The 16,573-nt window shown below is 41.4% G+C and overlaps 2 protein-coding genes and 1 long non-coding RNA gene across 4 annotated transcripts in view; 1 reads left to right on the top strand and 2 right to left on the bottom strand.

The window, feature by feature from the left end:
• LOC146510916 (stonustoxin subunit alpha-like) overlaps window positions 1–16,573 on the bottom strand; it is a 179,347-nt gene that overhangs the window by 5,027 nt on the left and 157,747 nt on the right. Inside the window, exon 2 of the mRNA XM_085172875.1 lies at window positions 4,612–4,783. Coding sequence (XP_085029001.1) covers window positions 4,612–4,667 — 56 coding nt within the window. The 5' untranslated portion in view covers window positions 4,668–4,783. The remainder of the gene's footprint in view (window positions 1–4,611; window positions 4,784–16,573) is intronic.
• The window catches only part of LOC146510921 (uncharacterized), a 161,734-nt gene that overhangs the window by 41,725 nt on the left and 103,436 nt on the right, over window positions 1–16,573 (top strand). The window lies entirely within an intron of this gene.
• LOC146510912 (protein NLRC3-like) overlaps window positions 7,232–16,573 on the bottom strand; it is a 216,068-nt gene continuing 206,726 nt past the window's right edge. The window contains exons 6-7 of one of the 2 annotated variants that reach the window (XM_085172856.1): window positions 14,648–16,451; window positions 7,232–9,655 (exon numbers count right to left, since the gene is read on the bottom strand). In XM_085172856.1, the coding sequence (XP_085028982.1) occupies window positions 9,478–9,655; window positions 14,648–16,451 (1,982 nt within the window). In that variant the 3' untranslated portion in view covers window positions 7,232–9,477. Of the gene's footprint in view, window positions 9,656–14,002; window positions 16,452–16,573 lie in introns of those variants that run through there. The other variant, XM_085172854.1, reaches the window with a different exon arrangement.

Below are 16,573 nucleotides of genomic sequence, written 5' to 3'. Positions count from 1 at the left end.
AAAGCTAAAGCTAATTTGATTTGAATTAGCATTACATTAGTGAAGAGTTAATGCTAATTTTAGGTCAATAGGAATTGGCCACGAATACCATGTTTTCTAATCTGACGTGAATTAGCATCATCCGTTAATGCTAACTCTTTTCCCTTGCATTATAACAATGTGAGTAGCTAATGCTAAGAAGGCTGCTGTTATTAGCTAATGCTAATTTGATGCAAGTTTAGCATTATCGGGTGATGCTAACACTTTTCCCTTCCCTTTTAACAATGTTTGTAGCTAGCGCTAGGTAGGCTGATGCTAGCAGCTAATGCTAATTTGATGTAAATAAGCATTATATTGGTTAGGAGTTAATACTAAGTAGACTGCCATTACTGGCTAATGCTAATTTTAGATGAATAGGTATTGGCAGCTAATGCTAATACCATATTTTCTTGCTTTATAACAATATGACCAGCTAATACTTAGTAGGTTGCCGTTATTAGCTAATACTAATTTGAGGTGAATTAGCATTAGCCCCTTATGCTAACAAAGTTTTTTCTTACTTTTCAACAATACGAGTAGCTAATGTGAACACCTTTTTTATTCAATTTTAACTTTTCTCCTGCGATGTGAAGAGTTAATGCTTAATAGGACGCCATTAGTGGCTAATTCTAATTTTAGATGAAAAAGCATTAAAAGCTACTGCTAATACCATATTTTCTTGCTATATATCAATATCAGTAGCAAATGCTAGGTATATAGCCATCATTAGCTAATGCTAATTTAGGTGAATTAGCATTATCAACTAATGCTAACAATGTTTTTGCCAACTCTTTTCCCTTGCATTATATCAATATGAGCAGCTAATGCTAAGAATGCTGCCATTATTAGGTAATGCTAATTATTATGTGTGTTAGCATTAGCCGCTGCTGCTAGCAATGTTTTATCTTACCTTTTAACAATATCAGCAGCTAATGCTAACATTACTTTAATTTCAGTTAAGCCTATTTAGCATTAATTAACTTCATTTAGCATTAAGAAGTTTATGCTAAATAGGCTACCATTAGTGGCTAATACTAATTTTAGGTGAATAAGCATTGGCAACTAATGCTAATACCATATTCTCTTGATTTCTAACAGTGTGATCAGCTATTGCTAAGTAGGTTGCCGTTATTAGCTAATGCTAATTTATCCGCTAATGCTAACAATGTTTTTTCTTACATTTTAACAATGTGATATGTGTTAGCATTAGGTAATGCTAATTTGATGCCAGTATGTTAGCATTATCGGGTAATGCTAACACGTTTCCCTTCCCTTTTAATAATGTGAGCAGCTAGTGCTAAATAGGCTGATGTTAGCAGCTAATGCTAACATTACTTTAATTTCAGTTAAGCCTATTTAGCATTAATTAACTTCATTTAGCATTAAGAAGTTTATGCTAAATAGGCTACCATTAGTGGCTAATACTAATTTTAGGTGAATAAGCATTGGCAACTAATGCTAATACCATATTCTCTTAATTTCTAACAATGTGATCAGCTATTGCTAAGTAGGTTGCCGTGATTAGCTAATGCTAATTTATCCGCTAATGCTAACAATGTTTTTTCTTACATTTTAACAATGTGATGTGTGTTAGCATTAGGTAATGCTAATTTGATGCCAGTATGTTAGCGTTATCGGGTAATGCTAACACGTTTCCCTTCCCTTTTAATAATGTGAGCAGCTAGTGCTAAATAGGCTGATGTTAGCAGCTAATGCTAATTTGATGTGAATTAGCATTGTATTATTGAGTAGTTAATGTTAAGTAGACTGCCATTAGTCGCTAAATCTAATTTTAGATAAATAGAAATTGGCAGCTAATGCTAATACCATATTTTCTTGCCTTATAACAATGTAACCAGCTAATGCTAAGCAGGTGCCGTTATTAGCTAATACTAATTTGAGGTGAATTAGCATTATCCGCTTATGCTAACAATGTTTTTTCTTACTTTTTAACAATACGCCATTAGTGGCTAATTCTAATTTTAGATGAAAACGCATTAACAGCTAATGCTCACACTGTTTGCTTTATAAGAATGACAGCAGTTAATGATATGAAGTCTACCGTTATTAACTAACGCTAATTTAATGTGAATTGGCATTATCTGATAATGGTAACTCTTTTCCCCTGCATTACAACAACGTTAGGAGTTAATGCTAAGTAGGCTGCCATTAGGGCAAAACTCTAATTAGGGGTGAATAATTATTAGCAGCTAATGCTAATACCGTTTTCTCTTTCCTTATAACAACTTGAGCAGTTAATGCTAATTTGATGTGAATTAGCATTATATTAGTGAGCAGTTAATGCTAAGTAGGCTGCCCTTATTAACTAATACTACGTTGTCGTGAATTAGCATTATGCGCTACTGCTAATACTGTTTTCCCTTACTTTTTAACAATGTGAGCGGCTAATTCTAAGTACGCTGTGGTAAATAGCTAATGCTAATTTAATGTGAGTTAGCATTATCCAATAATGCTAACACTGTTTTCTCTTACTTATTAAAAATGATAGTAGCTAATACTAATACTCTTTTCCGTTGGGTAACAACGAAGTGAGGAGTTAATGCTAAGTAGGCTGCCATTAGCAGCTAAAGGTAATTTGAGGTGAATAAGCACTAGTAGCTAGTGCTAATACCCTTTTCTCTTGTGTTATAATGATGTGATGTTAATGCTAAATAGGCTGCCATAAGTGACTCTTTTCCCTTGCAATATAACAATGGCCCTTTCTCAATTCTCAAGTACGCGAGTACGTACTCGCGTTCTCGGCGGGTACGTACTCGCCGAGAACGCACGGGAGTACGGACTCGCCGAGAACGCGAGCACGGACTCGCGATTTGTACAATTGGAACACCAGCGTACTTGATGATGTCACAGGTCCGGAGTTTTTACTGCCGTCCTTAATTTAACTGTGAGTAATATGTTATGAAGCTTAACTTTAATCACAGCCAAGCCGGTTTACTCAGGAACTAATAAAAAGCCGAAATAAGCCAAACATTAACATTTAGAAGTGATCTAAGTGACTTATATATCATGTTTAACTTCAGTAGTGAAATCTCTATTAATAAAAATAGTGTACATGTACATATGTGTACATACCTTAATAAAAACAAGCAGGTGAGATGTTAGAACGCTTTTATTTTTATTTTAGTGGACACTCAATACAATAGACAACTACTGGGGTTTGGGGTTTGTTTAACCTGAGTAGCGAAAAGACTGCGGGGGGGTTGAAAACGATCTGCCGGGAGTCGGCTGTTCTCGCCGGCTGTAATAATCCTCGACCTCGCTGTCTGCTATGGAGCTGGCGGGTCACAGACGTCTCCGAAAACGTCGGACCTCGTTTGGAAATATATGATATCTTGATAAACTGAGCAGATATTCGAAGTTTACACAGCTACATTCTCGCTTGAAAAGAACTTAAAAGTTTATTTTGTGACCCAGAAAGAGTAATATTTAAAAGTTTTTAGACCCGCTCGTCCGCCATTGCCGCGTTTGAGTTTTGGACGAAATGCATTCTGGGATATTTAGCTGTACCAAGTCCACACAAGTCACCACCGATGCATGCTCGATAAAACGGGCGGAGCGAGAACACATCCGGGACTTTTTCGCGTTCTCGGCTTGATGCGTACTTCGAATTGGAACAGTACTTGGTCTCCGACTGATGACGTATCACGAGTACACGAGAACGCAAGTACGCACAAGTACGCATATTGAGAAAGGCCCAATGTGAAGGGTTTATGCTAAGTAGGCTCCCATTAGCAGCTAAAGCTAATTTGAGGTGAATAAGCATTAGTAGCTAACGCTAATACCCTTTTCTCTTGTGTTATAATGATGTGAAATGTTAATACTGTTCTCAAACAACAGAATGAGAATGAAATATTGATTCTAACAGGGCCCATAAACAGCTTTAGCTTAGCGGCATTAGCTTATCAGAGTTTCCATCATGGTCACACAAATCCTTAGCAGAGCAAAGTGGCCTACTTAGGAATAGCTGCTCAAGTTGTAGAAAGCAAAGGGAAAACAGTATTAGCATTAGTTGCTAAATGTGCCCTTGAGAACAAATTTATTGTGAATTCAGCTGTGAATGTAGAGTTTGCCATTATTTAAGCTTCCATTTCCAAATGTTAGCTGCTCCTTTGTCACACACACAGACTGAAATGATTCACAGCCCTGCTTCTGTCAGTGTCACTGACTGTCACTGTGACTGTGGACATACAGCATGGGAAACATACACATGGCTAACACTTTATTAGGTACACAGTGACCACTATCTCAGGTACACCTGTGACCTAATAAAGTGTATCTAAAGTTAAAAAATGTTGTCTCTGTCCAAATATTTATGGACCTAACTGTAGGTCTACTTTTAATGAAACTCTCAACATGACTTATCACTTATCATTAATGTTCCTGCAAACAGACTCCTTGGAGACCCCTACATAAATATCCATGCACTATCCAGCTAGACTAGTGTGTCTGTCCCTGAAAATATTCCTGCATGTGTGATTGTTCATGTCTCATGCAGGAAACAAACAGGAAGTGAGTGAAAGACACAGGAAATGTTTCCAACTCTTCCTCCTCTATTAGACATTATCTCCATACCTGAGAGTGTCCAGTCTCCAGCCTGGATCCTTCAGTCCAGCCGACAGAAGCTTCATTGCTACCCACCTGGATGATTGTAGCTCAGGTCCAGCTCTCTCAGATGGGAGGGGTGGAGCTCAGAGCTGAGGCCAGAGAAGTACAGCCTTCCTCTGTGATCAGACAGCCTGACAGACTGCAGACACACAAAACAACAATCCGTCTATTATCCATCTCTATGGCAGCATAACTAAGGGATGGTTCAGGGTCACCTGATCCAGCTCTAACTATAAGCTTTATCAAAAAGGAAAGTTTGAAGCTGATCTTCAAAGTAGAGAGGGTGTCTGTCTCCTGAACTCAAACTGGGAGCTGCTTCCACACCCAGTCCAACATAGCCAGGCTTTCTTTATGTTTGCTGCTTTGATAAAACCTCAAATCCCAGTCAGAGATGATGAGCATCATCACAGTGATGATCATTTCTCTGTTAACCCAGGCTTTCAGCTTCAGGATCTGTGCACGCTCACAGAACAAGAAGACCTTTAAACATCATTTCACTAAATGGATGGACTGAGCTCGGCCTACAGATGAACTGGATAAAGATTTGACCTCAGTGTGCTCAGTTTTACTGTCTATTCCTAACATGATAGCTGCACTTTAGAGCTCTAAAACTGGAACTGACACATATTTAAACTCTACATGTTACTCAGTACATTCAGTTCTGACACTCGCCCACAGTCCAACAAAGGAAACATGGAGATCACATCAGTTTGTCACCAAAGTCTAATTATTCCAGAGGGCAGTGTTGATACAACTAAAGTTATTTTTAAGCAAAGTTGACTTTTTTATCGTCAGAATACTTCATGTCTGAAGTTAAATGCATTACAGGCTGTTGATGGCAGCAAACAAACCACCCAAACAAACAGAGGTGGGAGGCTTGGGCAGACTATGTTGGATCAGCTTGTGGGAGGAGTCTAGATAAACCAAAGAAATACAAGCTAACAAACGCCACAGTGAAGTGAGTAGCTACAAACTTCAGGCTGATTAGTGTTGTTGAAGAAGTCGGTCTGAGGAACGTTCTTAGGATCAACAAATGACGGCATGTATGAGCCTCAAGACGCACCATCACAAGAAGAACACATGAGCTGTAGAAAAAGGAGAGACTACGAAAGCCACGGTGTTACAACATGAACCTGCTGTTGGTCTCTCTGGAAACTACTGGGCGTGGCTGGGTAACCATGGTTACCTGGGAGTTACAGAAACGTGCAGAACATGTGATTCATGTTGCACAGCAGTGGGACATTTGAAATAAAGTCAGCACACTCAGTACAGATAGTGCATCAAATATGATGCTGCTGCCTGACGTCTGCCTTTGAACACGTCCCTGCATCGCGCACAACACCAAGGTTGCCATGGCAATCCCAGCTAACAGGGACAAAGTGCACAGCTGGAAGCCTGCAGGTATATTTAACATGATGTATTTCTCAGTGTCCTGTCTGTGTGTGAGAGACAAACAGCCTCTGTATGTGTGTGTAAATACAGCATGAATATGTAGAGGACATGTTTGTGGATATAAGTAAATGAATGCTCTGTGTCATTTGAATCTTTGATTCTTGTTTCTGTTGCAGGTCTGTGACTGAACTTCTGGGAGGAGAAATGTTGGTTTCATGCTCTGTGATTCTGTGTTTTGTCATCTCTCTCAGGTGATGGAGAGCTCAGAGGATGACCCCGCCTACATGGTCAAATTCAAGTCTACATTCAGAACAGACCTGGAGACACGCAAGCAAAATGCCAACATTGTATATGTGAAAACTGCTGCTGCACTGGAGCCAGATTCAAGGAGCTCAAGTGTTTACCCTGATCTTACTGAACTTACTTAAGAGGGTTGTTGGAGGGAAACCTGTGGAAGCAACAACATCCGAGCCACCAGAGAAAAAGTTGGCCCTATTGGTGCTTCATCAGAGTGTGATTGTGAACAGGAGGAAGACTCAGCTGAGAACAGTGTGGTGGATACAGAGCAGAGCCCACCATCAGTACAGAGGCCTGTCCATTAGAGTGCTGCTCCAACATGCAGCACATGTACTTGGCCACAGCTGCAACATCTGTACCTGTGAAAGCTTGTTCTCTGTTGCTGCTCATATTGTACAGAAGAAGAGAGTTTCTTTATCATCAGAAAATGTCAATGAGCTTGTGTGTCTTAGCAGCTGGCTCGGTGCAGAGGAGGAAGAACATGTCAAGTCAGAGGAAGATAAATGCAGTTCATGTTGTCAACTCAACCTGGACTATTGAAAGAGTTTTTCTTTGTCTTGTTTCTGACTGAGATTCTCCAAAGGAAATCCAGCACAAACACACACTTCACACACTCAAAGTCCTGCACAGTAAATGAGCTGATGAGCGTTTGTGCTGCTCCCTGATAACAGAACAATAGTTCTGCTGGTTCCTGTTCTGAAAACACACATTTATAAATGTTTACTTGCTGTTGATCAAAGGTATGTTGGTGGCTCTGGACGCTGAGGGGAACTTTGTAAAAAACTAGATCAAATGTTGATGTCCTGGCAGAGGCAAAGAACTTTGATTTGATATTTGATTAGATTCATGTTTCAGCTCAGACTGACAGAAATATTTGAACTGCTGCTGTGTTAAAGGGAACACTGCTGTTAGAAAGCACCTGATTTGTTTCTGCACACTGAATGTTGCACTTCTCATACTGCAGTACTATTAAAATAAGTACACAATACACTACTTTTGAACTCATGATTGAATGTTGCTGTAACAAAGCCATTAATGTGATTCAAAGTGTTCATGGTTTCCCAGCACAACAAATGATTGCACAAGTGTGACTGATCCACTTTCTAATGTGTGTGTAGCCCACACTGTGTGTCACTGTGTCACAGGTGAGTCTGTGTATCCAGGTTCTATGAGGAGAACAGGATATAGTGACTGAGTCCAGCAGCTTAAAGTCTGACTCCATCCTCCATTTAAATAACTCACACTAACAACTGAATAGCTTTGCCTTTGTGCAGCTGACACTTCATTTTAATGTTCTTCTATTCTGGTTCATCTGGTTTCAGTTTCTATAAGCACACAGGTTTCATCAGTGACTCTATGACCTCAGTAATCTTTGCTGGGCCTTAATGCTCTGAACAAAGCTGCACATCACAAGACTAAATAGAAATCAGTCTTTCATTTCTCATTGCTGTTTGACTTCAGCTCTCAATGTCCCACCATAACCCATGGAAAGAATTACTGTCCATCCAGGCTCCTGAACATGAAGCTGATGAAGGTGGAGTATTGTGAGGGCTGATGGAGATGATGATGAGGAATCCAGGAGCAGTGGGTGGATGGCAGCATCAGCATGAAGGATCAGTGTGAGAATACATCATCATCCACAAAGAAAACCAGTCTGAGTGTCTAACGCTCTTGTTAGAAAAACGCAGTCCCAGCAGTTAGCTTGTCTGCTAGTTAGCTGAGAGCTAACTCACTTGTACATTGAATACCAAACTGTGTAAACCAGGGGTGTTAAACATATGGCCCGTGGGCCAAATCCAGGCCTTGAGATAATTTCATATGTCAAATATTGATGAATTTCCAGGCTTGCTGATAATCAATGTGAGCACGGCTGAGGTTTTATTCTGATGAGCAAACCATGTGACCAAACACTTTAAGAGGCAGACTGGGATCATACCATTATGTGAAAGAAGACGGAAATGTCCCATAGACAGCAAGGGTAGTGTTAGAGACCAGGTACACAGAGAAATGGGAGCTGTATTGAAATGCAAGGGTGTCAGGAAAGAGTGAAAAGGCAAAATGAGCAGCATCTGATGCATTTCAGTGATATTGGAGACCACAAAGCTGAGTGCAAAATTTATATAGGAGATATACAGGAGACGCTGAGAGTAGAACTGATAAAATTAGGAGCTGGCTAAAGTGAGACCCATTTTTATTTCCACCCATTTTCCATTGTGGAGGACAAAAGGTTTCAAACTCGTCCAGGTCTTAATCCTCACGTGTGTTCTTCCTAATAGCAGTAAATGGATAAAAATAAGGCTTTTATGAAAACACTGAATACAAATTGCTGCCTTTAAAAAGACTAAATGTACAGTTCAGTATTGAATACTACATAAAATAAACTATATAAAGTGTGTCTGAATGGCAGAGATGCAGAAATATGTGCATATGCCACAGAGCCACGGCTCAGTGTCTGAATGAGTCTCACAGACCTGAATGTGCTGTTGAAGCCATTTATAATTATAACGTAATTCTTTACTCGTTTGATCTGCTCCTTACCACAAGTGACCAGACGTAGAAGGTTTTGGACTTTTAACTATATTTTCTTAAGTTTTACAACTTTTCTTACTGTTAAAAACCTCGTTATGGCCATTCATGCTATACAAAGTAATTAGACATGTGTGGTATCTACAGAAATGTCAGAATCTCAGGTAAAAGCTCATAAAACCATCTCAACAACCACCAAACAGCTGAAACAGCAGGTGAACAGATTACACAAAAAAGATGTAAACACAAATCCCCCTGATCATCTGTTTTTTAAACATGAAGCGTAGTTTTGGACGTTCATTTACTGCTGGTTCAGTGAATTTTGGTTGGACAGTGATGAAACCTGCAGTCTCAGAATCTGTGAGAAGTCTGCTTTCAGCACGCAATAGCATTGTTGTGTTGTGTGCTGTGGATTCACCTCTGCAAACTCATCACTGTTTCACCATCATGTTTCTACTTAGACAATAACAAAGGAAGCAGTTCCTAGGAACTACTTCCTGTCTTGTTAACATAAGAGTATGTTGCCCTTCAAAACACCTCCACTTCTCCTCTTATTAGAGGACTGCCTTATTATTAATTTGCTAATTCTGTCAGTTGATGAAAGAAAAATGCTTGATCTCACCTGAGAGTTTCCAGTGTACAGTGTGGACTCTTCAGTCCTTCAGACAGAAGCTTCACTCCTGAATCCTTCAGGTCATTGTTACTCATGTCCAGCTCTTTCAGACTAGAGGACTGGGAGTTGAGAACTGAGGACAAAGCATCACAGCTTTTCTCTGAGAGGTTACACCCACTCAGTCTGGAAGAAAACAAACCAACAAATTAATTAATTGAAAATTAAAGAAAGCAGAATCAGCTGTTCAAAACCCCACAAGGCTGCCCGCTGTGACTGAAACAATGGGACGGGTCGTGACTTCTCAAAATGGGCTCATTGAACGCAGCACAGATAAGATCTTGAAGAAGCTCATGGCGGTCGTGAGTTCTCAGACTTTGCTCTTTGAGCGCAAAACTGATAACCTCTCGGAGAAGCTCGTGGCTCTCCAACGGGAGATTGAGAGACGAGTGACGGACTGTTAGATCAGCTGTGACACTGACATGCAGTTGTTCGCACCAAAGAAAACCACCATCATTTCATGCGGCTAACATACCGGTGCCAGCTGTGGTCTCAAGGCTGGAGCTGAACATAACAAATCTCACCCTGATGACAGACGGTGTTTAGACTGTTCCTTCCCATCCTAAGCATGCTTATCCCCTCCCGGTGCAGACGGTGGGTCGAGGGGACCAGCGCTAATGCTACAGGCCCGGATGCGCTGTCTACACCGGCTGTCTCTCACCTTTTACCCATCCCTGTTGCTTGTCATGTGTTTCTATGGCCTATTAAGAGTTTTCATGTGTTCTGCGCTAAGGTCATTTTTTTCTGTTCTCAAACTGATCTCCCTGTTGAAGCTCAGTCTGGGGGGAGCTGGGGGGAGCTTCCCCAGACCGGTGCCAGCTGTGGTCTCAAGGCTGGAGCTGAACATAACAAATCTCACCCTGATGACAGACGGTGTTTAGACTGTTCCTTCCCATCCTAAGCATGCTTATCCCCTCCCGGTGCAGACGGTGGGTCGAGGGGACCAGCGCTAATGCTACAGGCCCGGATGCGCTGTCTACACCGGCTGTCTCTCACCTTTTACCCATCCCTGTTGCTTGTCATGTGTTTCTATGGCCTATTAAGAGTTTTCATGTGTTCTGCGCTAAGGTCATTTTTTTCTGTTCTCAAACTGATCTCCCTGTTGAAGCTCAGTCTGGGGGGAGTTATTTCAATTCAATTCAATTCAATTCAATTCAATTTTATTTATATAGCGCCAAATCACAACAAAAGTCGCCTCAAGGCGCTTCATAGATACAGAGAAAAACCCAACAATCATATGACCCCCTATGAGCAAGCACTTTGGCAACAGTGGGAAGGAAAAACTCCCTTTTAACAGGAAGAAACCTCCGGCAGAACCAGGCTCAGGGAGGGGCGGCCATCTGCTGCGACCGGTTGGGGTGGGAGAAGGAAGACAGGATAAAAGACATGCTGTGGAAGAGAGACAGAGATTAATAACAGATATGATTCAATACAGAGAGGTCTGTTAATACATAGTGAGTGAGAAAGGTGACTGGAAAGGAAAAACTCAATGCATCATGGGAATCCCCCGGCAGCCTACATCTATTGCAGCATAACTAAGGGAGGATTCAGGGTAACCTGGTCCAGCCCTAACTATATGCTTTAGCAAAAAGGAAAGTTTGAAGCCTAATCTTGAAAGTAGAGATAGTGTCTGTCTCCCGAATCCAAACTGGAAGCTGGTTCCACAGAAGAGGGGCCTGAAAACTGAAGGCTCTCCCTCCCATTCTACTTTTAAATACTCTAGGAACAACAAGTAGGCCTGCAGAGCGGGAGCGAAGTGCTCTAATAGGGTGATATGGTACTACAAGGTCATTAAGATAAGATGGGGCCTGATTATTTAAGACCTTGTATGTGAGGAGCAGGATTTTGAATTCAATTCTGGATTTAACAGGAAGCCAATGAAGGGAAGCCAAAACAGGAGAAATATGCTCTCTCTTTCTAGTCCCCGTCAGTACTCTTGCTGCAGCATTTTGGATTAACTGAAGGCTTTTCAGTGAGTTTTTTGGACATCCTGATAATAATGAATTGCAGTAGTCCAGCCTGGAAGTAATAAATGCATGAACTAGTTTTTCAGCGTCACTCTGAGACAGGATATTTCTAATTTTAGAGATGTTGCGCAAATGGAAGAACGCAGTCTTACATATTTGTTTAATATGTGCGTTGAAGGACATATCCTGGTCAAAAATGACTCCAAGGTTCCTCACAGTGTTACTGGAGGCCAAGGTAATGCCATCCAGAGTAAGAATCTGGTTAGATACCATATTTCTAAGCTTTTCAGCACCGAGTACAATGACCTCAGTTTTATCTGAGTTAAGAAGCAGAAAGTTAGTGGCCATCCAAGTCTTTATGTCTTTAAGACATTCCTGCAGTTTAACTAATTGGTGTGTGTTATCTGGCTTCATGGACAGATAGAGCTGGGTGTCATCTGCATAGCAGTGAAAATGTATGCTATGTCTTCTAATGATGCTGCCTAGGGGAAGCATGTATAATGTAAACAGAATTGGTCCTAGCACTGAACCCTGTGGAACTCCATAATTAACCTCAGTGTGTGAAGAGGACTCTCCATTTACATGCACAAATTGGAGTCTATTAGATAGATATGATACAAACCACTGCAGTGCAATACCTGTAATACCTACAGCATGTTCTAATCGCTCTAATAGGATATTATGGTCAGCAGTATCGAATGCTGCACTAAGGTCAAGAAGGACAAGCACAGAGATGAGTCCACTGTCAGAGGCCATAAGAAGATCATTTGTAACCTTCAATAAAGCTGTTTCTGTGCTGTGATGAACTCTGAAACCTGACTGAAACTCTTCAAATAAACCATTCCTCTGCAGATGATCTGTTAGCTGTTTGACAACTACTCTTTCAAGGATTTTTGATATGAAAGGAAGGTTGGAGATTGGCCTATAATTAGCTAAGACTGCTGGGTCTAGAGATGGCTTTTTGAGTAAAGGTTTAACTGCAGCCACCTTGAAGGCCTGTGGTACATAGCCGATTATTAGAGATAGGTTGATCATATATAAGATCGAAGAATTAATCAATGGCAGGACTTCTTTGAGCAGTTTTGTAGGAATGGGGTCTAAAAGACACGTTGATGGTTTGGAGGAAGTAATTATTGAAGTTAACTCAGAAAGATCGATTGGAGAAAAAGAGTCTAACTTAACATCAATGGTACTAAGAGTAGCTGTTGATAATATTACATCTGTGGGATGATTATTGGTAATTTTTTCTCTAATGATAAAAATTTTATTTGTGAAGTTATTTCTTCTCCTCATCTTTCCTGATGTTGTGCATTTTCTGCTGTTCGGTTCCAGGTCGCTGCTCTAGCGGCTGACCGGCCAGCTACCTAGTCTGACCTGTCTCCCCAATGTGATGTTTGTGTATTGTATGTACGGTTGGCAAGGTCAGTATCCTAATAGCCCCTTGAAAATAAATACAGTGTTCTGAATCTGAATCTGAAAAGATTACAGAAGACGACTCTGTTCAGTAAATATTATGCTCATGCTGTCAAGAAATACCAAAGGTAGGTAAAACTCTGGTTGCTGCAGCCATCCAGTATGACATGCTTTGTACTGTTCTGCTGCAGTTTGTGACACCTGGTGGATGAGTTGTGAAGGATGATGAAACAAACACTTCACTCAATGTTTTTCTTCTAAACTGGATGAAATTTTGGCAGCCGAGAGTTTTTCACAATCTATCCCAGCTGCAAATAGGAACACAACAAATAACTAACTTTACCCACTTGGATCCTTATCATTCAAGATTGTGAAAAGATTCTCTACTCAGAGAATACTGGTGATTTTAGATGAGAGAGATGATTAAGAAGATGATGAAGGGGAAGAGTTTTTAGAACTTGAGGCCTTTTGTCTTCACTGTATAGGACAGAGAAGACAGGGAGGGAGGGAGAAGTGAGGAGAATAACACAAAGGAAATGGTCTTGGTTACAACTCAAACCAGGCCCTGGAGTCACGACTCTAACCTTCAGTACATGGGTCACCTGCTCAGCCAGGTAAGCTACAGCAGTCAGCAGTGTGTGAGTTAATTTGAAGACAATGATGACTATATGTCAGGTAAAAAAAATAATAGTTATCATCAACCAACAAGGGGAAAACAGTGAGCTTGAATGACCAAGCTTTGACCAAGGGTGGCTCACTCCTCGGTCTTCTTGCACAAGGAGTGAACCACCCTGCATGGCCATCAATGTGGTGCAGTGAAGGCCATCATACAGTACAGGCCATCCAAGCTGATTTTTAACTTTTCGTCCCAGATACCACATTAAAAATAGATTAGATTAGGATATGTTGGCTGTTCTAGATCCAATCACAACAAACAGAGAGCTGTTGTCAATAATGTCAGAAGGTTTGCTTTAGACTGTGGTGCAGTTTATCATCAAAGACTGACAAACAGGCACCATGCTGCCAATAAATGGCATCAAGTCTGACTTGAATTTTTTCTTTTTTTTAAATCAAGATTACATTTTATAGCAACCACAGCAGAGATGACCAGGGAAGCTGTGCTTGAGGGGATATAGCTAAAACAGCTGGTTTCAGACTGAAGATGAACTGAGGTGCTGCACCCAAGTCTGCAGGTTCAGGAAGGGACAAACATCTGCTGCAACCAGATTGGAGTGAGAGGAGAGAGCAGGCCAACAACAACAAAGAAACAACAAACACACTGTGGAAGACCGAAGCAGAGTTTAGATTAAAGTGGAACTAAGGATGTTTCTCTGGCTGCCATGATTCACTGAGTAATTCAAATGCTTTCTTTAATGCAGGACCCACCATGCATGTAAAAGCAAGTGTTTCACCAACATTTGTGACTAAAAATAGACATGCAGTAGAAATGTATCTAGGAGCATGCATGTGAATATAAAGTATCACAACATTAGGCACATGCAGCCTAAGTGTTTAAACAAAGACTGATAACATAACAGCAGCAGTGATGATCAGAGTTTATGGTGAATTCAGCGTCTCTAGTACACAGAGTTCTGGAGACATCAAAGAGGTTACAGTTGTATTGGAGAAATCCCAAAACTTTAGGATACAAATTCATAAAAAGACAGAAAGCCTGGTGAAATAAATTACTGACACAGTTGGATGTTAAAAGTAAAGACATGAGTACAAATGTACTCACAGAGCTTTGTTGGAGGCTTTGACCACTGGCAGCAGCCTCAGAAGAGCCTCCTCTGAAGTAGAGTATTTCTTCTGGTCAAACACATCCAGATCTTTTTCTGATGACAGTAAGATGAAGACCAGAGCTGACCACTGAGCAGGAGACAGTTTATCTGTGGAGAGACTTCCTGATCTCAGGGACTGTTGGATCTCCTCCACTAGAGAACGATCATTCAGTTCATTCAGACAGTGGATCAGATTGATGCTTTTCTCTGCAGACAGATTCTCACTGAGCTTCTCCTTGATGTACTGGACTGTTTCCTGATTGGTCTGTGAGCTACTTCCTGTCTGTGTCAGCAGACCTCGTAGGAGACTCTGATTGGTCTGCAGTGAAAGACCCAGGAGGAAGCGGAGGAACAAGTCCAGGTGTCCATTTGGACTCTGTAAAGCCTTGTTCACAGCACTCTGGTGGAGCGAGTTTTGGAGTTTTGGTTTATAAAATAATTTAGACCACATGGATGTTGTTTGTTGTTTTTCCAGCAGATTGAGTCCAGAGTTGATGAAGGTCCGATGGACATGAAGAGCAGCCAGAAACTCCTGAACACTCAGATGGATGAAGCAGAACACCTTGTCCTGGTACAGTCCTCTCTCCTCTTTAAAGATCTGTGTGAACACTCCTGAGTACACTGAGGCTGCTCTGATATCGATGCCACACTCTGTCAGGTCTGATTCATAGAAGATCAGGTTTCCTTTCTGCAGCTGATCAAAAGCCAGTTTTCCCAGAGACTCAATCATCTTCCTGCTCTCTGGACTCCAGTGTGGATCTGTCTCAGCTCCTCCATCATACTTGACCTTCTTCACTTTGGCCTGAACCACCAGGAAGTGGATGTACATCTCAGTCAGGGTCTTGGGCAGCTGTCCTCCCTCTCTGGTTTCCAGCACATCCTCCAGAACTGTAGCAGTGATCCAGCAGAAGACTGAGATGTGGCACATGATGTGGAGGCTTCGTGATGTCTTGATGTGGGAGATGATCCTGCTGGCCTGCTCCTCATCTATGAATCTCTTCCTGAAGTACTCCTCCTTCTGTGGGTCAGTGAACCCTCTGACCTCTGTCACCATGCCAACACAGTCAGGAGGGATGTGATTGGCTGCTGCAGGTCGTGTGGTTATCCAGAGGCGAGCAGAGGGAAGCACTTTCCCCCTGATGAGGTTTATCAGCAGCACATCCACTGAGGTGGACTTTCTAGGGTCAGTTAGGATTGTAGTTTTGTGGAAGTCCAGAGGAAGTCGAAACTCATCCAGACCATCAAAGATGAACACAACCTGGAAGTCTTCAAAGCTGCAGATTCCTGCTTCTTTGGTTTCAGTAAAGAAGTGATGAACAAGTCCCACCAAGCTGAACTTTTCCTCTTTCAGCACATTCAGCTCTCTGAATGTGAATGGAAATATGAACTGGATGTCCTGGTTGGCTTTGTCTTCAGCCCAGTCCAGGGTGTATTTCTGTGTTAGGACTGTTTTCCCAATGCCAGCCACTCCCTTTGTCAGCACTGTTCTGATTGGTTCATCTCTTCCAGGTGAGGCTTTAAAGATGTCTTCTTGTCTGATTGTTGTTTCTGGTCTGTGTGGTTTCCTGGATGCTGTTTCAATCTGTCTGACCTCATGTTCATCATTGACCTCTGCAGTCCCTCCCTCTGTGATGTAGAGCTCTGTGTAGATCTGATTCAGAAGGGTTGGGTTTCCTGCTTTAGCGATGCCCTCAAACACACACTGGAACTTCTTCTTCAGAGCAGATTTAAGGTTACGATGACAAACAGCAGCTGGAAGTTCTGAATAATAATAATAAAAATACAACTTCAACAATCATATTTTACAAAATGCTGATGACATTTTCTGACCCACTGAGAAATGACTGAACACACCGGTGTCACAAGTGTCTGATTTATCCAGC

The sequence above is a fragment of the Neolamprologus multifasciatus genome, chromosome 9, assembly GCF_963576455.1.
Source record: "Neolamprologus multifasciatus chromosome 9, fNeoMul1.2, whole genome shotgun sequence".
NCBI classification, from domain to species: Eukaryota; Metazoa; Chordata; class Actinopteri; order Cichliformes; family Cichlidae; genus Neolamprologus; species Neolamprologus multifasciatus.
Note: the sequence above shows the minus strand (reverse complement) of the source record. Positions and strands in the feature narration are given on the sequence as shown.